Here is a 22,853-nt window from a genome sequence, read left to right on the forward strand (position 1 = left end):
ATTTTTGTATTTGTGGCCTTTTTGGTGGTTGCTAGGTTAGGTACAGTTCAGGTACATTATTTGGTTGTTATTATTATGTTGATTCCTTCGTGTTTCATGTGACAGTGCTTGTCAAAACACCCAATAAGAAAATTACATAAACACATAATCTTCAAATATTCGTTTAATCCTTTCAGGTTTGTATTCTACGACAACTTAATCTAATTTTATTCAGCGACAGAACCACATCCGCTGCAGCATGTTCACTGGAGCGGGCGGAAGTGGACGCGCGTCATTGGCTGTTTAGCAGCACCTCAGAGTTGTGCTCGTGCATTCATTCAAACGGCTGACTTCTGGAGCGCGCGCGAGGAAAGGGCTGATCTCCTTCGAGCTCAAATTCATGTTTCTTCTGTCTATTCGTGATTCTGTCAACTAAATATAAAGGTAAGAAACGATTAAAAGCGACCTTTTTATCTTTGTCCGCCGCCAGCTGACAGTTTCGCCACAGCTAAACCGAACTAACCTTGTAGCAACTGAAGAAATAAGGCGGGTGTTATGAGCCTATACAGATACTTCAGCAAATGAACCTTTGCTCATTTTTAGGCAACAGTTGCCACTATTACAATTACTAGAAAGTGTGTCTTGTAACGTGTTGCTAAAGCCAGGAATACCGTAATGTTTATTATGTTAGTTAGCACTGTGGCTACAGTAAACTGTTGACAAACTAACGTTAGCTTATATAGTGTTTTGTCACATTCAAAGTCCCCTTTAAAAAGCTTCGAGGTTTAGATATCAATGCATTTTTTTAATAACAATGAGCTTTCGTAGCTTGACGAACCCAATTCGTGTATTGAAATGAAGTGTAATCAAATACTTCCTGCGCTGATGTCAATAAACCACCAAATATAGACGCTTTTTGACAAAACCGGAAACTGAATCCAAAAATTGGCACTGCTTGTGTTAATATGTTACTCTGTGAGGCAGTATAAAAGGAAGAACTGTCACTGTGAAACGCTCTGTTTACACTGTCATGAATGCTGTTAAAGGGACAGTTCACCCAAAAATGACAATTCCGCCTCTATTAATGAATGGTGACTCAGACTGTTGTTCTCCTTGAGTGTTGTTCAGTAAAAAGAAAGTCATGTGGTTTTGGAATAGCATGAGGTTGAGTAAATGATGGCGTATTCTCATTTTTGTGTGAGCTGTCCCTACAACAATCCATGTGGAAACCATCGTATCATTAGATGACATACTGCCTGCCACAGTGAAAGTGCAACAGTCTTTTAAGCTGCTGGAGTAAATCTCATTCGACTGTGTCCTGCTGGTCTGGTGCGAGACCGTCTCATTGAATTCCAGATTAGTAGCTCTGATAATCTCATAATAATGTTACGTCTGAGGACTTTGAGCTGTGCAGTAGGTTTTGCAGAAGCTTATCGGTTCGTCACGTTAGGACTGATAATGATCTTATACACTTCACAACCCCACTTATACACTGTTCCAACCCCATACTACGTTCTTTTTTCTGTGGCACAGAAAAGATGTTTAGCACAATGTCAGAGCTGCTCTTTCCCAATACAATAAAACTATAGCGGAAATGTACTTAAAATATGATTTAAAAAAATCCAGGTTTCCAGGGATTTCCCAATTTGACAAATGTTTTATTATATTATTATTGTAATATCACAGGAAAAAAATTTGATCTAGGATTTTAGAGAAATTCTGTAATAATATTAATAAAAATAATAATAATAAAATTTTATGTTACAACTAAAATTACGATACTAATATTATGTCTTCATTTTTTTTCTTTCTTTTTTTTAAGTGGTAAACCACAGGGATCCTTTAAATCTTAAATCAAGAACTGGTTTATAAGCACTTTTCATTTATCTTTATAGTTTCTTCTATTATTCTTGGTGTGAACGGGCCTTAACATCTGTCTTCTCGCAGACATGACGAGACCGGAGTGAAGTATCTGTTCTCGGCTGGAGCGTGAGGTTGGGCAGAGATGCTAGAGGAGGGTGATGGAGAGTTGGAGGGGATCGGAGGAGGAGGAGAAGGAGACGGGGGGCTTCAAGCAGAGGTGGAGAGGCTGGCGGCAGAACTCCAGGAAGCCAATGAGGAGAAGTTACAGGCTGCACGGTACGGCCTGGCCGTCCTGGAGGAGAGCGCTACGCTGAAGATCAAACACAGCCAGCTGGAGGAAGAACATGAAGCCCTGAAGATGGAATTGCAACAACTCAGAGAGGTCAGTCAATAGAGAGCCAGAGATAAAAAGAAGGAAATAAGAGGTAGAAGGTTAAATTAAAGTATTGAGGAATTGCTGCATGAAACAAGGAGCTTCTTTTTTACAGTCAGTGATTCACAAAATGGTTTACTGTAGTAGAATTTGTAATTTATTCATTTAAATGATTCATTATGGCATAGGCAAGAGTATTTGGCGCCTAAATTTCTCTTAAATTTCTATGGTTCCTTGCACACGACAGCCAATAATTCGCCACACAATACATTTGTGGTCAGCAGAAATCATGTTTATTATTAAGGCAAGTGAACCTGTATCAGATGTAATCTGGGTCATATTTCCTATTACCTTAAGTAGTTTTGTTTATCATTTTTGAGAATGAGGGCATATCACAACCTGTTCAAGTTGGCTTCTGAGAACAGATGAATTTGTCCATTTTGGACACACATCAGAGTTATTATAGTATGGGTTTCTCTGCTTTTTCCTAGCTTTTTCAAGTTTGCGTGCTTTTTTTTCCCCATGAAGAGATTTTGTCTGTATAACAATCAAGCATTGTGAAGACACGTCTTTTAGCTGTTACACAGTCAGCTTGGGGATATGTCTCATGCCCTTCTTCTGTTGAATAGTCTGAAGCATTGTCTTCCCTGTGTGATTCATATCCTTGTAGTCTTTCAGATGGATAGTTTGCATACTCAAATGTTTTGTCTGGACAGTAGTACGCTTTACTCTCAGTGATCCGTTTTCCCTGTTTGTCAGTGTCATGTAGAATTTTTCATTTCATTTTAGGTTGAACACTCAATTTGGTTATGATGGTACTGCTTAATGGCTAAATTTGTGCTTTTCCCCTGCAGATCTTATGTAACAACGTAGAAATCAAAACTTGATATTTAAATGAAATGTTAATTACATGACATGGACACTTCTTTGGGACCCAGGGGACAAAACAAAATTAGTTGGATATTTATATCCCTCTGCTTGACAGCTGCAGGCACATGAAGGCAAAAAAGAAAATGGTTTAGTTTTGCTGATTCATTAAAAGGATAGTTCACCCAAAAATGAGTCATTTACTCACCCTCAAGTAGTTCCAAGCCTGTATGAATTTCTTTGTTCTGCCGAACAGAAAGGAAAATATTTTGAAGAGAGTTTGTAACCAGGCTGTTTTGGGGCACCGTTGACTTCCATAGTAGGAAAAGAAATACTATGCAAGTGAATGGTGCCCCAGAACTGCTCTGTTTCCCACATTCTTCAGAATATCTTCCTTTGTGTTCAGCAGAACAAAGACATTCATACAGGTTTGGAACTACTTGAGGGTGAGTAAATAATGACAGAATTTTCATTTTTGGGTGAACTATCCCTTTAAGCCAACAAAAAGCTTGATCTAGTGGCCTGTATGTAAGCATTTTGATAATATTTAATTGTTTGGCTGAAATAATAAATTAATTAATATCTTTGTCCCATCTCCTTGTCCTTTTGAAATATTAGCTGAGAGCAATGTAAAGACTTTCCAGGTTGTCATTTACCCAATAAAATAACAACCAACCAACCAAAAAAAAAAAAATTATTTTGGTTAGCGTTGGTTAGAATTCTTTATATTTTTGAGATTAAGGGGATCTCTTTTAAAACATTGCTGTTTTGTTTGGACATTACCATTTTAGGACAGTTTTAATAAAGCACTGTTCAGACACATCAGTCTATGTGGTCCATGGCCAAAGTAGAAAAAAAAATAGGCTGTAAGCCTGGCATGCATGGGCCTTTTTAGCTCTCTTTGTTATCCGATTTATTACATAAATCTGTGCCCCAAAATCCATGCTTTTAGTCTTTTGCAATAATTCAAAATTAGCAACACATTGAGGGCATTATTATGGGCACATATTATTGGTTTGCCAACTTCAGCTAATATGTCACTCTTTTTTTTATTTTTTTTATGTGAAGTTCACATATGAGGCACATTGTGGACTCGCCCCTCTGGTATGAAGATTAGGCTCGTGTATTTCTCTCTCTCTCTCTGTGTCTGATTAGTAGAGCATGAAATTGGCAAAGTAGGTGAGTGTGGTAGAGTGAGATGACTGGGGTGCACAGATCTGGGTCTGGTGTGCTAGAAAAAAAAAGCGTGTGACAGTTGTAACATCCTAGAGATGTACACATTGCATCGTCATTTCATGTTTAGTCCTCCAGGATTCTACTAATTAATATTTCTGTTAATTGAATAAAACTTTTCTTTGAAATGTTTCATCCACAAAGAAACATTTACTGCATCCCTATGTTTCAAACCAATATTATTTTCTCATTATCCTCATACATAAAAGGAGATGTGAGGCAGAATGTCTGAGCAGCTCTATTCCGTACAGTGGCTACAAAAATAGTGTTTTGAAGCCAAAGGCCATTGGTTTTTGTGTGTTGTTTAGATTTGAGAGCTCTTGTAGCTCTTGAAGATTTGCAGGGTTTTTTTTTATAGTCAACTAAACCTAAAACTATTGAAAAATGTGTTAACTGATAGAAAATAAAATATAAAAGAAAACTTACATTTATTTATTTCAGCTAGATGCCAAAGCAGCATTTCTCATTTATATTTAGTTTTGTATATTATATAAACTATATAATAAAAATTACAAAAAAAAAAAAAAAAATTACTAAAGCTTTAACTGAAAAATGAAAATGGTAAATATGAAATTAAAATATGAATACAGGCTATAATAGTGTCTCTTAATGATACTAGTGTAACACTGATTTGTGTTCAGTTGCAGTGAACTTTTGGTTCTTGTTTCTTGCACAAAGCCATCACATGGCTTCAGAACCATAGACCACTTTTGTGCATTACATTGGCATTATACTTCACCTTCTGCTTTTGTTGTATGGAATAGAGCTGCTGAGATATTCTAACATCTCTTTTTGTGTTTCACGCAAGGAATGCATTTTGAGGGACATGAGGAATAGCAAATCTTCATTTCTGGGTGAACTATTTTTTTAAAAAGCATGACATTCTTTTATATTTACTGAGCAGAAGTATAAATTCCCCTGAGGTATAAATTCTCCCTCTACTGTCTGCCTTTCATCATTAATTATAGAGTAGCTCAAGCATGGTTTTCCCACATGTTCTCACATGACTCAAATTATAATGTTCAGAGAAAAGAGTGTGGCTATGTTAATGACAACCTGGCCAGTGCTGATTCATCTGGTAACAGTTGAGTTCAGTGTGATCAAATCTGGTGTACGTTTGTTACCATTTGTCCAAGTGCTACAACACTATTGGTGTCCTTGTTTAACATTACGTGTACTTACTATTATAATTACAATAAATTATGCATAATTACATGCAAGTAACCCTAAGCCAAACTCTAATCCTAACCATATAGTAAGTACATGTAGTTAATTAATATTTTTCAGTACTTTAAATATATAATTACACTGTAACAAGGACACCTTAAAATAATGTGTAACCCTGTGGCCTTAGCATGAACTAAACGCATTGTAATTACACCCTCTGGTTGGTAGTAAAGCTGGAATGTAATGTAGTGTCATGGGTAAAGTATAGAGTTTCGCTTCGCTAGCTCTCAATACGTTGCTGTTGTTTATTGGCTAGGTGAGTAAACAAATTACTCAAAATAATTAAAGACTGACAACTTAACTTTCAACAGCTCTGCTGTTCTCATTTGAAGAATTTCAGAAATTCCCACAAAGTAGCTGAGGGGCCGTAAATTGTGTCAGCGTTGCTTGTTCATTTAGCCAGTTAACTAAATGGTTTTGTTTCTTCTTGGCCAAACCTCTGCTAGTGTAACTCAGTGTCTTGGCTGTGATGGAGATGAGTGTTTGATTGATGTATGTGTATATGTTTACAGGCTCTGGCAGACTCTGTGAGCAGCCATAAGCGTGCAGCCGCAGATGGGGAAAGTCGAGAAGAGAGGCTCCTGCAGGAGTCGGCTACTAAAGAGGCAGCCATGGAGATTCGCATGGATGAGCTGCAGGCAGAGCTTAAACAGGCCCGTGTCATGCTGGCCAACACCTCGGCTGAAAACGAGCGACTGGCCGGCCTCTCCACTCAGCTGAAGAAGGTACATACACCACCATCAATCAGAAGGCTAGTGTTTACATAAAATGTGCATTCCTAACCACAAGACCAATGAAACCCTTACTGCCTTTCTTATGTGAACTGTACAATGAGATTAATTTTCGAAAACAAGCAATATTTATGTGTAACAGAAAAATGAAATGTTCTGAGCTGAAATGCCGCTGAATAATATGCACTCTTCTGGCTCGCTCGCTGATCAAAGTAAAAGTGGAAATAAGACTCCTTGTTTTCATAAGGCCTGATCATGTGACAAAACCGGGTTGAGTTTCAGTGTCAGCCTGAAGAGAAGCGAGGCCATTGTGAACTACTTATTGAACTGGACAAAGTAAATAACTTCTACTTTTTAGTCGAAGTAAGTTTTAAGTTTAATAATAAAAAATGTTCTGCCCTCTAATGAGAAATGAGTTGTTTCCAATTCTAAATGGGCTTGCAGTCTCTGCAAAAATATAGTGCATGTGTCATAATGTGTCATGCTAGGTTTGATGTCAGTGGCTGATTTCATTCAATTTAATTGTATGAGAAAATGCACCTGGGACTGCTAAACTTCACCTGTATTCTGAAGTAAGGTCTGGAATGAGATGTAAAATGTTAAGTCATGAGACAGTACAGTTAATTTTGTGTGAACTTTCCTTTTAGAGAATTTGTATTAAATGGAACAAAGAGACCATAAACACTAAAGCTGCAGAATTTTATGAAGCTACCACCATGTAGGATTGTAAAATTCCAGGAACTTTCAAGACTGGAAACTTTCCTTGGGAATTAACGGGAATTAATGAGAATAAACTGGAAATTTGCAAAATTGCAGGAACTGGGAACTTGAATGTAGTTGAGAACAAAATCTTGCAGCATAATCTTGGCTAAAACAACCAGATTTAATGCAATTTCAGTTTAATTTCTACCCTACACATTGCTCAATCGCACACAGCACACTGCTTACTGCAGGGCTATTGAGGCCACACCCCCTACATGCACTGTGCTTATCTACCATTACATGCACAGATCATTTCTTAAATCCTGCACACAAAATATCAAAATGTCCATCTTGGTAAGTATTCATATAAATTATATGAATATTACAAAAGATTGTTTAAAACTTCCTTGTGCTGTGTGTAATAATACTGTGCAACTAAATTAGGCTATATACCATAGTAAAAACAAATACACTGACTGAACAAACATTTAGGTGAGAATAATAAAACAAAAGTCTAAAAATGACCCCCCACACACACACACACACAATCCCCTCTAGTCACCTAAGAGGGGGATTCCCCTCCATTTTCTCTGAAGCCGCACTTTCTGCATTTGAGCCCAAAGACTACATCTAAGTTTTGATATTCTAAATATATTTCATCTATGGGATTCACGTTTAACTAGTAATTACCACAAAGTGTTTATACAGTAGCTAGACAGTTTATGAGGTAGGCTATGTGCTATATAGCTCAAGCTGTGATGCTCCTTCTGCTAGCAAGTTTTCTGTTATCATACAGAAGTGCAGTACTGATCAAAAGTTTGGACACATTACTATTTTTAATGTTTTTAAACGTTGCATATCTTTTGCTCATCAAGCGTTCATTTATTTGATCAAAAATACAGAAAATAAATAGTAATATTGTGAAGTATTGCTGGTATTACATTTTAAAATAATGGTTTTCTGTTGTAATATACTTTAAAATATAATGTATTCCTGTGATGCAAAGCTGAATTTTGAACATCATTACTCCAGTCTTCAGTTTCACATGATTCTTCAGACATCATTCTAATATGCTTATTTATTATCAATTTTGGAAACAGTTGTGCTGCTTAATATTATTTATTATTATTATTACCTATTATTATTACCTCAGGATTCTTTAAATAAAGAGTTTTTAAAAAAAACACACATTTATTTAAAATAGAAATCCTTTTTTAACAATACACTACCATTCAAAGGTTTGAGGTCAGTATCTTTTCCCTTTTTAAAAAAAATAAATTAATACTTTTATTCAACAAGGATGTGTTAAATTAATTTTAAGAAGTAGTAGCAAATACTTATATTGTTAGAAAAGATTTCTATTTTGAATAAACTGTTCATAAGTTTTTATTCATCAATCCTGAAAAAAGCATCACAGCTTCCCCCCAAAAAATCAAAAAATGTCATTTTTAAAATTTGTATTAGTTTGCATGCATGTGAGCCTATGATCAAAAAAATATATATATTTATGTTTGTATATGATCGTTTTATAAATTTCCCCAAAATTCCCATAAATTCCTGGTAAGTTTCAAACTTTGAATATTTACGATATTTCCCATGTAAAGTTTCCGGAAATGTTCTGCCCTTTTGCAGCCCTACCACCATGTAATTGTAATTGTGCAGAACTAATTTCTCTTTGGTTTATTATTATTATTATTTTTATTTTTATGGACTTCCCCTCTCTGACTACTCCTGCTGACTTTAGGAGTCTGAGTGCTCGGAGGTGGAGAAGACCCGAATGAGAGAGGAGATGAAGGAGTACAAGACTCGAGAGGTGCAGCAGCTTCAGGATAACAGTGAGCTGGAAGAGGAGAACATCTCCCTGCAGAAACAAGTCTCAGTGCTTAAGGAGAACCAGGTGTGTGAGAATGCAGATGTCATATTTAAGCATTGTTTGTGGTGTTGTTTTCTGTATTTATTGAATATAAAACTTTTTCCATAAATATGTCGTCATAACCCTCTGATGCAATTCAACATGTAACATTAGGCACTTTCTTGTAGTGTTTGCTGGACTTAGGTCTTTGCTTGTGGAATGTGCTTCGCTGGAGATGTCTTGTGACTTTGAATGTGTTTTTTGCAGCTGCTGTTACGGCAGTACAAACACTTCTGTTGTAGTGCTTCAGTCTCAGCTGATTTTTAACAAAGCCTTCCTTCTGTGGGACTGCACACGAGAACGCTTTTATTCACATCACGCATAAATACTCACAGACACTCAGAGGCTGGAACACCTTCCCTGTTGGACTAAAAACCGGTTTTCTCAGGGTGAATTCAGACAGTAAATAAACAAATAAGCTAAGCTGAGATGTCCTTAAGACCTTGACTTCAATAACTAGACTAGTTATAGTGAATTAACTCACAAATATGTGTCATGATGTCAAAAGAATTTAACAGCAAGTTGTGAGCAGTGTGACACTGTGTGAATGCTAACAGTTGAACCTGTTTGGTGTTAAAGGAATAGTTCACCCAAAAATGACAATTAGCTGAAATTTTACTCAGCCTTATGGTGCCCAAGATGTACTGTTGATGTTTCTTCATTGGAACAGATTTGGAGAAATTTAGTGTTACTTCACTTGCTCACCAATGGATCCTCTGCAGTGAATGGGTGCCTTGAGAATGAGAGTTCAAAAAGCAGAAAAAGAGAAAAAAATCTACAAATTTATTCCAAAGAAGAAACAAACTCACCAAGATCTTCGATGATATGAGGGTGTGAATTATTCTTTTAAATTGGTTTAGAGATATTTTGATATTAATTCTTCCAAAATGCACAGCATTGAACTAGTTATTCAGTTCTGTTGTTTATACACTGTGATATTAATGTAAATGTGGGTGTCATTTCCTGGGTGAATTCAGAGAGTGGTGTAATAGTCCAGCAAAAGCTGTGATGTCATGAAGTGGATACAGATCTGGCTTTGTTTACTCTAATTTGTCATCTGTGTTCATAGAAGTGGGATTTAGTTTTCAGTCAATGCTATGGTTATTGTTTGTATATTTCTGTGGTCATTAGTTATATGATGCCATATCAGTAAAGGCAGGCTAATCCAGCCTAACAAGTTAGTACTGTGCTGGTATGTTTTGGGGGAAGGAAGCTACATAGGATGCAGACAAGTGGAAAGTTGCAGTGTATGACTTCTAGTTACCCTAGTAAAAATTGTAGTTTCTTGGTCTTTTCATCAGTCTTGGTCTTGGTCTTTTTTTTTCAGAAACCAAAATAAAGCTAAAAAATTAAAATAGAAATATTAAAAGTAAAAATATTTTAGTTAATTTTCATGGTAACAGTTTTTCAAGTTAAAGTTGAAGTGATTAAAATGACTAAAATAAAACTGAAATAAACATAAATATATGTAAACTAATAACAATGACAAAGGCATAATGATTAAATGATTATTAATTACAATTAAAACAAAAAATATAAAAATAGAAGCTAATTTAAAATGGTAAATAAATAAATGTATATAAATATAAAATGTTAAATAAATGTAAATATGTAAATAATGAAAACACTGTTTTTTTATGTTCAAACCGATAAAGTAGTATTAACTTTTAATCCAATCTAAATATTCAAGTCTTTGAAATATTTATACGTAGCTTTTCAACAAGTAATATGAAGTAAATGAGCTTTACTACTACAATTAGGTTTAGACAGACTATCATATTCTAAACTTTTACATTTTTGTCCACAGGTGGAGTTTGAGTCAGTGAAGTTGGAGTTGACCCATAAAGATGAGGAGCTGGAGTTGATGAGGGCACAGCTAGAAGAGGCCGGGCGTTTGAGGGAGATTGCAGAGCATCAGCTGGACGAGGCACTTGAGGCCCTGAAAGAGGAGAGGGAGCAGAAGAACAGCCTGAGACGAGAGCTCACCACCCTTACCCTCAATCCCTTTGACTCTTTTGGCCACTTAGAGCTACAGCTGAATGACAGCCGGGATGGAGAGAAGGACAAAGAGGGAGGAGAGGAGGAGATGGACAGTGGGTATAATAACTCCAAAGGGATGGAGAGAAACATGTGCTCCACACCCAGAAACAGCGACGTGTTCCTCAGACCTCAGGCGCCTGGGCTGGTGGCTGATCTTCTGAGTGAGCTGCACCTGTCAGACAGCCAGAAACTCAAGCAGCAACTGCTGCAGGTGAGGAAACCTCTTTACATCCTACATGCTCCTCGCTTACTTCATGAGCTGTTGCAGCTTTTCCATATCAGAGCTTCATTACTGGACACTTTTTTTTTTACTATTTGTCTGTTTTTGTGTTTTCCTTCCTGACCTTGTTTTGCATACACTGACATACAAATTTAAAAATGCAAATTGGGTATCCGATGCATGTTTTTCTTATTTTGACAATAGATTGGCTGTTGCATTGCAAATTCTACACTCGACCACCTCAGCCAACCTGTAATATAGCAATAGGCTACATAAATCGGTACTTTACAATGAATTTAATTTCATCATTGGGCTTATTGCTTTTGTAAAAGATTTACTACATATACCTGTCAATTTAAAAAAAAAAAAAAAACTATTTAAAAGAACTTTCTACATATATATATATAACCAAGTTCTCAGAAATTTACATCCATGACATTGGTTTCATTATTCTTGACAGTGTTTATAAATCAGTGGAGCCAGTGAGGTTCATATTGGCTGATGTTCATCTCTTCAGATCTAATCTCAGACGAAAGATTAAATGATTCAAACCCTGTGATGTAAATGCCTGTAAAATGGTCATGTGGGGTTTCTCATTTTTAACTCAGCAGTTTCATGCATGAAACCATCATCTGACAGATGAATACTACTTCCTGTTTCATACCACTTCCTGTTCAGAAGTACTGTACCATCAAGTCAGTTACTAAGAAACAAGTGTATTTCACCCACCCAGATAGTCCAGTTTTCTTTTTTCTTTTTAAAATGTATAATCAATGATTTTTATTTATTTTTAAGTTATGTTTTTGACCTTTCTATCCTTGTTGTATAGAAAGTTAGGAGAGAGAGAATGGAAGTGGGAAAAGATACTGGGTTTTACTCAATGTGCTGTGATCTTCATAATTTATGACATTCTTACTAAACCTACAAAATATTTTTGAATGAAATTTCAAGACCTTTAATTAGCGTAAATCATTCTAAAGTGGTCCATCCTTAAGAGACTGTTTAGTTCTAGTGTCTTTAGTAAGTTTCTCTCGAGTGTTGTTGTTTATCCAAAATGCTTGGATTGCATTAGTCAGTCGGAATAAATCTTCATGATACTTGTTTTTAAGAGCCCATATTGTGTATCCATGTCCAGGTGGAGAGAGAGAAAGCCACACTGAGCAGCACTGTGCATGACCTCCATCAGCAGTTATCTCAGTCTAAAGATGCTCTCAGTGAGCAACAGGTGAAGATGGAACAGCTGACCCAACGTTTGGAGACCCTTCAGAGTACTGCCTTGAAAAGGCCTGCTGAACGAGAGAATGGAATGAGTCTGTCTCCTAGGTCTCTTCAGAACCAAGAAGCCGAAAATGGCATCAGCTACTATGAAGTGGATGCAAAAAGCACAGAGGTACTAGAGTGCCGCATGCAAGCGGCAAATGAGGAGCTTGTTTGTCTGCATGAGGAGCTGAAAGAGGCTGGCGAACGCTCCAAAGCCCTGGAGGAGCGCTACAAGCAGGAGAAAGAACGCTGGAGGGGTGAGGCACAGGAACTCGCTGATAAAATACGACAGTGTATCGCTGCTAGCCGACAGGATCAGGAGCGAATAGGACAATTGGAACGGGAAATTGGTGCCACGCGGCAGGTCGCCACTGACTCTGAATGCCACCTCAGTGCTGCGCAGGAGGAGCTTCTAGCCTTCTCTGAGGAGCTGGCCAACCTTTACCATCATGTGTGTGTTTGTAACAACCTCACGCCCAGTCGCGTTACACTGGATTACTATCGTGAAGTAGCACAAGCGGGGAGAACGCAAAACCATTCACAGCCGCACCACTATCGCGGATCCCTCCGCAGGCACAGGCGGTCTGGTGAAGTGTTGGACCTGGGCAGCAGAGGAAGCGGAGACACATCATCTAGCTGTGAAAGTTGTCCAGGGTCTCCTACACTAGACTTCAGGGACCCAAACAATGTGCGTAATCTGGTAGCTGTCATACGCTGCCAGATTAAACATTTACAGGTATGTCTGAACCAGGGTCCGAAACACTTTTGTCACTTCTTAATCACTTTTAATTTTCTTTTCCCAACTCATTTTAATCCTAAAGGCTTAGATATAGGTTTAATTGCTCCCTTATCTTGAATTTGGAGGGCATTTTGAACTGTTTTGAGTTCCTAATTTCCAACCTTTGTCTCCGCTCTTTATGGTAGTTAAAATTAAAAGGTAATACAAGGAAATGTACACACAACAAATTTCATTTTAATGTAACCTCAAATGCTCCTTAAATAAAGACAGCTGAATAAAATTATAGCTCATCATTGGAACATTCATTTAAGACTTTAAGCAGCTTTTTTTGGAGGAGGTAAAGCATGAAAATATGAACCGATTAGACCAGGCTGCCTTAGGATGCCTGAATCTGTTTTAACAAAATTCAGATCACTTTTGCTTTTAGTCAATCCAAGAAAACAAAATAATGTTGAAATCATGGCAATATCAAAATCTAACTCTAAGGTTTTGCTTTATTGGCATTTTGACATAATGTTTTTGTTTTTATACTATGTTCATTATTTTTTTTTAATATGTATGTCATGCATTTTATATTGTTGTAATTCACTTTGTCTAGCACTTTAGTCACCATGACTTTGTTTAAATGTGCTGTATACATTTTTATTTATTTATTTTATTTGTACTTGTTTTTGAAACCTTTCCAGGTGGCAGTGGAACTGTGCAGGAAGCGTAACATGTTGTCCTCTCCAGCAGCAGGAGGGAGCATTGAAACAGACCGTGACACAGAGGCACTGATTGAGGAAGTGTTAAAACTGAAGTCCCTCCTGAGCACCAAGAGAGAGCAGATAGCCACGCTCAGAACTGTCCTAAAGGCCAATAAACAGGTACAGTTGTTAGATATGCAAGATATTGAAAGAATACTGAATAGTAAAAATGTCATTAAAGGTCTAATAAAAATAAAATTAATTTTTATATTTTAAACCCTGCTTTTCAGTTTGTATTACTATCAATATAGTAGCCAGTTGTGATGGTTAACTGCTTCAATTGCATCCAATTAAAGCAGTAGACACTTACTAGAAATATTTAAAAAAAAAAAATACATTGTCGTTGACAAGGATGTCAGTAGGTTTCAGAGAAGATACTAAAATCTTCAAGCAGGAATCATTATTGACCATTGCTGATACTCTTGATGGCCAAATATAGGTTGGCTAGTTTATTGCGAACTGTTTGAATAGTTGTGTGAAATGTACCATATTTTATTCTATGTAGTAGGGGTGCTCCGATCAGAAAGCAGTATCTGCCGATCCGATCACCGATACCGATCTTTTTAAAGCCTTCTTTTTATCATGTAGAATTATTTATAGTGATGATCCAATCAGGATTTTTAGACATTTATTCAGGGCCTGAATTTCATTTTTGAAAATGAATTCCCCTCTTAGGTAACTCTTGTGAGAGAGGATTTTTTAATTTGAGGGGTGGAGGAGGGCATTTTTTTAGACATTTTTCAAAAATATATATTTATCTCACCTAAACGTTTGATCATGCACTGCATTTTTGTTTTGACAATCGTGCAATTGTTACACAATAGCTTACACGCAGCACAAGCCTGATTTCATGAGCTGTATGTGAGATGGGCCTTTTACACCTGGTTCACACATACTCCGTTTGCAGTGCATATGCAGTCCATGTGCGGTACGTAAGCTACTAACCAATGTAAAAAAAAAAAAAAAAGTAGCCTGAGCAAAGTATTTTTAGTAGAAGTCAGTTTAATTTTTTGTGTGTGAACTGAACAAAAATACTCTAAACATGTTGCTAGCAAAAATTGTTTTGTTTACCTTACTTAGATACTCAAGTATTTGTTCACATCATATCCAAATGTTCTCCCAACTTTAACAAACAATTTTACATTGAACAATATTGCACAAGTTCCCACCATGCATTGCAGCTTGAAAACATTTTTTGTTCTTTATTATTAAAATATTATCATTGTTTTAAATTTTACTGGCTTAATTTATGCTGCTGCTGTTGTTGTCACTGTCAGTTAGCTGTCATGTGGATCAGAGTTCATATTTTTACTGATTTAAAATTTTATGATCCTCACCATGTTTGAGAATCGTGTGCTGAGGTACTGTATATGTGCATCTCATTGCAACTTGTTTAATACATTTGTACATCAGCATAAATGTTTGCCTTTAGATTTAAGAGGCAAATACTACCCATATTATGTAGAAGGCTTTGAAAATAAACATAAATCCCAAAAAAAGAGGATTGTTAAAACAAGATTAGCATTGCTAAATGTAAAAAAATATTTGGTTGCTCTGACAGATCTTTTAACACTCCGTAAACTGACTTTTATTCATTAGATGAACTAAAGTCTTTAAGTTGTCGGTTGCTAGTTGAGTTAACTTAAGTTGATTGTGATAGTTTGCCTTATTTTTTTGAGTTAGGTCAACTTTTGTATATTGTTTTTTTTTTTTTTTCACGATCCATGGCTGTTTACTACAAACACAACATTTATCCATTATTTTGATTTCAAATCCAAACATTGTTACTTAAAATGCTTTTTCAGCATTGTGATTCTTTTTTACACGGTACAGTAATACAATCTTTCATAGATGTTTAAATGCAATAAATATAAGAAACACATTATTCAATGTTTTTTACTTTTGCATTTACTTGCTCAAGCAAGTGACAAAACATTTAAACTACTTTTCTTACATTATCACAAACATTCTAAATTATAACTTACCATTGACAGAATGGCAACTCTACTGCCTTTTCTTTGGCATTTAAATCTTTTACGAGCAATCCTACGGTTCATAAAGAACAATGCGCTGTCACTTTAATTCAGTGCGTGCAGTGGAAACGAGTGCTGCGCTGCTTCTGGAATGCACTGCCGGACCGCAACCATGTGCAGTATGAACGCTATAATCCATTAACATGAACGCGGAAAATATACACACCGCATACACAATGCAAATGGTGTGTGTGGGTGGGTGGGTGTGTGTGAGAACCTGCATGGCATTATGTGTGTGCGCTGCGAGTGTGCATGAGCGCAGTCCCCGGGAGTGCGCGCAAGCACTGAATGGTTTAAACACTGGCAAGAATTAAAAGAAATGCAATTTATAAACTTTAGTATTATATTTAGTATTTAGGGATAATAAGGAGATATTTTTGAATTATTTATTAATAAACTAGTGTTTTCTGAGTCAGTGTCGCAAGGATGAAGTTGCTGATCCTAACTTGCCATCTCATTGTATGCGCCTTTAGACAGAAATGCATCTTTACAGATTACATAATGAAAGTGTTTTTATTTTCGATTTTGTTTTATTTTAAGTAGTAATTTAAAACTTTCTATAGATATATTTATCTCGTCTGTGAGGCATGTATTCGCTGAGTTTTGGTTAATTTTTGTGAAGAGCTCCTGTTCAAGACTGAGACGGCAGAAAGCGCATCATGTGTACTTTCTTTATTTTAGAAAAGCACAACGTTTTGTTGATATTGTGAGTGCACACAAATAAAAGTAGACCCTTTACAGTTCCGAATGATGTATTACTCTTACCTTTATGAGCAAAAATGACGGCTTACTTTAAACAAAAATATATAGGCCTGTTTAACAAACAAAAAAATGCACTCCTCAACCACCACCAGTGTGCAGCATCCACTTGGATGATGCGACGGCAGCCACAGGACAACCAGATGGGCTCGGGTCGGTGTTGGGCCAAGAATTCTGATAAGATGTCAGACAAGGGCCGGGCTAGGGCCTGAGCGTCTCGGGCCAGGGCCAGGCTAAGGCCTATATTTGAGGCCCGTGCAGGGCTCTAAATCAGATCACATGACTTCTTTAAAATTTTTTCCCAGACGGCTGAGTTGGCTTTAACCAACCTGAAGACAAAGTACGAGACTGAGAAGAGCATGGTGACAGAGACTATGATGAAGCTGAGAAATGAACTGAAGGCCCTGAAGGAGGATGCAGCCACCTTCTCCTCCCTTCGCGTCATGTTCGCAAGCAGGTATGATGGGATTACACATGCGTCAAATTCTTTGTGTGCTCACAGGCCGTGGGAGTTTCTCAGGTCATTGTTCGTGCAGCACATAACTCATTTCCAGTGAGTGATGTTAGGGGTTTTAAGGTTAAACTGGTTGTTTGTAAACTGGTTTGATTTATGGATAGAGTGCAAATAAGTTCATGGGAGAAGTTGATTCTCCCAGTTCCAACTTTCCCTTGTCAATTGAGGAACAACCGATCAATTTCAGTTATAATTTTTGCTGATAGTTAATCTTGGGCTGTCTGATATTACATAAATCGTCAGCTGACATGATGTAAGGATTTATAGAGACTTTAGTCATAAACTGTGGTGAAAGAGATGCAGGCAGTGTTTATGTTTACATTTGTAGAAAGACATATGCGAGGTGTTTGGATAGCGAGTCACAGAGATTAGACAGTCATGACCCTGTTTTAAGAGCAAGCTAATAAGATTATAATCTCAAGGCCCGGTCTCTCACGAGCTCCTCTCACATGCTGATTAACGTGCATGCTCTCTGATCCCGTGTGCAGACAACAGCAGCTCAGTTAGAGCTCAAGTCATAGATCAAGTGTCAAGGGAACAGAGAGCAGTGGAAGCGAGGATAATATTTTCAGTTAAGTAACTGTAAAAGGAAAAATCTAGACCTCCTTAGAACATTTAAACAAACTTGTGTGGTATTTCATCTAGAATAATTTAACCTGAAATAAATGCAGATTTTTAATATTTCAACCAACCATATAACTTGAAACACTTTTTATCAGTTGATTAATTTCACAATTATTTAATGATTTCAGTAATTCTTTTCATATTATGTGCATGTTATTTATTGTCTTTAAATAAAGTGATAACCTGCATGATCTGTGAAAAGTTTGGGGTCAGTAAGAATTGGAAATAGAGTAAAAACAGTAATGATTGTGAAATATAATTACAATTTAAAATAACCCTTTAATAGATTTTTAAATGTAATTTATTCTGTGATGAAAGCTGAATTTTCAGCATCATTACTCCAGTCTTCAGTGTCACATGATCCTTTAGAAGTCTTTCTAATATGCAGATTTGCTGCAAAAGAAACATTTCTTATGAATTTTAAAACATTTGTACATAATACACATTATATTTTTGTGGAAATGGTGCATTTTTTGTCAGGATACTTTGATGAATAGAAAGTTCATCAAAGACCAACATTTATTTGAAATAGAAATCTTTTGTAACATTGTACAATTTTACTGTCTTTACTGTCATTTTCACCAATTTAATGCATCCTTGCTATTTGCTTAAAAAAACTGACCACAAACGTTTAAATTGGTTACTGGCCAAAGTCAAAAGAGCTCACTGCTATATCTTTGTTTTGATCATTTTGATGTGAAAGGAATTGTTTTATCTTCTTTTCTAAAAAGAAAAACTAAAACCGTTTGTATGTTTTTTTTTTTTTTTTAAGATTAAAAACAGTTGGTCTGTCATGTCTGTATCACAATCACTGCCTAAGTTACAGACCAAAGTTTCATACTAATCACTAACCAAAGTATGAGCAATAATAGTGATGATTTCCTTTGCAAGTATTACTAGTTATCAAGGTCAAACGACATATTGGTTTATTTGGTTTTACTCAAACATTCAGAAGTGAAGCATTTTATTGTTCGAACATCAAAGGCTTTCAGTCTGGTGTGGGTATGTGTGTGTGTGTGTGTGTGTAGCGCTCTCACGAGGACAACAAAGTCTATTCTACACATTCTTGCATCAGTTTCTAATAAAAACTAAAATGTTTTTTTAAGGGGCGTTTATGCAAAAAGTAATCCCTTTTATTCTTTTGTTATTTCATTTTATATGTATCTCCATTCCTGTTTCCTGTATCCTTATCATTTTTACAGATGTGACCAGTACGTAACTCAGCTAGATGAGATGCAGAGACAGCTCGCCGCCGCTGAAGATGAGAAAAAGACGCTCAACTCTCTCCTCCGCATGGCCATTCAGCAGAAGCTGGCACTGACCCAGCGGCTGGAGGACCTGGAGCCCACTCTGTTCCCTCTCAGTAACGGTGGCAGCCCGCACCACTCCCGGACCAAGCATCTTTCCAAATCAGGCAGAGCCCCGCGGAGCCCCATGAGAAGCAGTCCACGCTCCAGTCCAGTGCTAGTGCCTGCTGGCCCGCAGAGCAGCCACATGAGGGCGCTCTCACGCAGCCTTCACTGCAGCCCCGTAAGAGCGCCCTCCACTTCTTCCTCATGCTCGTCTTTTTCTGCCTCAAACGAACCCGAGTCCTCTACGTCCACGCAGAGTTTAGCATCTGTCGGTCTTGTGCGCGACACTACTTTCGTCCGTAGTTATGGGTCAGGTTCGTCTCGCTCGTTAGATGACTCTACTGGAGGGTTGGGACCGTTTGCTATCCAGTCACGACAGCCCAAAGTTACCGAATCACAGGGAAATTGCCTGAAAGTGTCAGCACCGTTGCGCAGTAACACGTTTATTAAAACACGTCGTGCATCTGCACCTGTGAGCAAAGGCGGTTCTCGTTCAGTCGAAGCCCTTGATACACAATCAGGTAGAACTGATGGATCAGAAAAAAGACACAAAGTTGCAATGCAGGAGAATGATTTAAAACCTTCCAAAAAGTCTAATGCAGAACGCACATTTCTCAAAAAGCAGTCTAACATCTCTAAATCTCGATCTGATGAGGGAGCTTCTTTTAGTCGCTTTGCATGTTCAAATACAGCGTCTACGACGCAATCAAAATTTTTCCCTCGGGCAGCATCGAGTGTAACATCTTCTAGCGATCAGTCCACTCCACACAGTCCATCAGATAAACACCAGAAATCTTCCTGTAGGACAAAAGCATCCTCTAGGTTAGCGAGCCATTCAAACTCGTGTCATGATTTTGATGAGGAAATTGCATCTAATCCTAGTCGTGAGATTAAGGGGAAACAAGATCAACTCAGAAAACCGCAAAGAAGTGTCGATGCAGCAAAAAGGTCAACACACACTTACACACGCCAGACGAAGTACAGAGCTACATAACTGCTCAGCTGTTGACCATCACATAAGTAACACAATTTTACAACCAACTCTGATAAAGCGATTATAAAAACATACATTTGCGAGGTTCAGAAACACAGCACTAAAAACACTAATTCTTTCTCATGTGTTTAGTCTGTCACAGATTCTTTGCATCAGTTTTTTTTTTTTTTTTTTTACTCCGATGGCAAAGCTGAATTTTCAGCATCATTACTCGTCTTCAGTGTCACATGATCATATGATATTCTGATAGATTGGATATAAAAATGTCTATAATTATTTAATAATTATTTTAACTTATAGCTAATAAATGATGATTGGCAAAACTAACATTTTGTCTAAAAAGATAATAGATAAAACATTAAAACTAAAAATCTGTCATTTTAAATGCTGCATGTTAATTTAGGAACCACAGCATTATGATGTGAAGCAGGAAAATGGATATTCATTTTGAGATTTATACTACTAGAAATTAATAGTGTTATTAAAGATTTACTTTAAATGAGCGTTAATTAAATATGCAATATCAACCATTATGGACCAACTAAAAAAAATCTTTAATATCACGAATAAATGATATGGTACTTTTACATAATGCAAAAAAAAAATAAAAATAAAAATTTGAAGAAACATGCTGGTGGAAATTCACTTGAAATGGGCGTATATGATGCAATATCGGTCTTTTTGCAATTTTTATGTGTAATTGAGCTTGTCTCGAACCCAAGATGTTCGTTTATGCTTCCCACCATACTATTTCTCCATTTTCTTCATAGTTTAAATCAGTCTGTTGTCATTGTTTCTTCTCTTATTCTCTCCCATCTCTAATATCAGCTCAGCATTTGGCATTTGTATGAATGAACACATTTGACTTACTGTGTCTCACTGTCTTTGCAGAGATGAAAACCTCCTTCTGTCTCCCTCTGTGCTCCAGTACACATGGACCATGTTCATGCCCAGTTCATGAACACCCTTACCCTGCAGACCTGTCCCAGCATCCTCTCCTCACCTCATTGGATCTCTCGTCATGTCTCTCGTGCCTCTCCTTCCACCTTGTCTCTCGCCTTCTTTTCCATATGGTTGTCTTCCGTTTGTCTGGATCAAGTCGTTCAGCTTCAAGATACTGAAAGCTGAACACAGTCATTTCATACCATCAGATTTTTTCCTTATTCATGAACACATGTACCAAACCAAAAACGCTTGGAGATCAGTATTGTTTAGTCTAACTGGCTGTGACAGACCTTTTCTTATACGAGCCATAGATAAACACCTTGCTTTTGATTTTAGCCATTAAAAACTGAATTTTTAGCTATCATGGAGGACATTCATCTGGTATAACTGACCAGTTGTGCAGTTCCACTATTGGTTATTGACATATAACTTGCCCTGGCCTTTAAAGACCGCTACGGTGAAGTAAAAAACAAACAAACGCACACAACCAGTAAACAGAACAATCAACTATGCATAGATACAAAGACTTTTGCTGCTAATTAGCTCATGCAAAAATAAATAAATAAATACAATTACCAAACTGCCAGTTTATTCTGCCTACAACACAGTTAACCAACAGCACTGTTAGACAAATGGGATTTATTTTTAAATAGGACGGTGGTAAACTTGTAATGGTTGTGTTCATGTCAAAGGGAACACATTGACTAGGGAAAATTGTAATGGGATTTAAAATTGTGCCTTAATACTCTGATGTTTTGAGTGAAAATTTGTAGATAATTGATTTAATATTTTGTTTATTGAATTAATGGTAAGGGTGTAGATTGTTTTAAGACTAATTATGGACTTTTGTTTATGCATGTATGTACAGATAATGTTACATTCCCAGCAATAGGCTTGTTTTGTTAAAAATAATATTTCACTGTTCTTGTCAGAACTGTGTGTGTGTTTGTAAGATGTTGTGTCGACCTGCCTGTCAACACTTTCATCTCCGTCTTTCATGATATTTCCATATTGAAAAGAAGCTTCCTATTGTATTTTTATTCTGTTAATTTTTTTAACCTGATTTTCTTTTATATTATATTGTTCAGCCCTACAGAATGGTAATTTCCATGCAATATCAGATCTTCTTTGTGAATATGTATTGAAAAAATAAAGATTTCAATGTTCGTGTATTTGTTGTATTATGTTTGTCTTATTGAGGATGACTTGAAATGTCTATATATATGTCTGTCTATATATATATATATATAATGTATATATATATATATATGTATATATATATATTACACATACATTTTAGTTGTATAGTTATTTTAGTATTTAAACTAAATGAAAAATATTGCCTTTGGAAGTAGATGAAATAGGTGTTTTGTTTTTTCCCCCCATTTCAGTTGATGTTCATTTTATTTAATTTAAGTCATGAAAATGTATGGTTCAAGTTGATAATAACCCTGCAGCAAGTTGATGGTAAAAATGATTGAATGGTGACTCTTCACCTTTTGCTTTCTTTTAAATATTAACCTAAATTATCCCATTTTCTACCATCATACTACCCATACTGTATGTTCATGTGCTTAAATCTAATCTAGCATTTAAAAGTAATGTAGTTGTATTTGTAGAGGTTTTCAATTTTTAGATAATTGAACACATTCAACTAGATTTTGAGAGCTACTGTTGCTCTTAGTTTTGACGCTGGATAATAACCAGTCGCCCTGTTTGATTTCAGTGCTCTCCATTCAT

The 22,853-nt window shown here is 36.6% G+C and overlaps 1 protein-coding gene across 1 annotated transcript; it reads left to right on the forward strand.

Annotated features, from left to right (window-relative positions):
- Positions 1-256: 256 nt before the first annotated feature.
- On the forward strand, positions 257-22,285 carry zgc:162200 (uncharacterized protein LOC558638 homolog). The gene is made up of 10 exons (XM_058784589.1): positions 257-423; positions 1,927-2,224; positions 6,055-6,267; positions 8,720-8,872; positions 10,695-11,138; positions 12,283-13,143; positions 13,833-14,012; positions 16,990-17,141; positions 19,025-19,352; positions 21,060-22,285. The coding sequence occupies exons 2-10, from the start codon at positions 1,985-1,987 to the stop codon at positions 21,063-21,065; spliced, it is 2,577 nt and encodes an 858-aa protein (XP_058640572.1). The 5' UTR covers positions 257-423; positions 1,927-1,984; the 3' UTR covers positions 21,066-22,285.
- The last annotated feature ends 568 nt before the right edge of the window (positions 22,286-22,853 follow it).

Source organism: Onychostoma macrolepis, chromosome 08, assembly GCF_012432095.1.
Source record: "Onychostoma macrolepis isolate SWU-2019 chromosome 08, ASM1243209v1, whole genome shotgun sequence".
In the NCBI taxonomy this organism is placed as follows: Eukaryota; Metazoa; Chordata; class Actinopteri; order Cypriniformes; family Cyprinidae; genus Onychostoma; species Onychostoma macrolepis.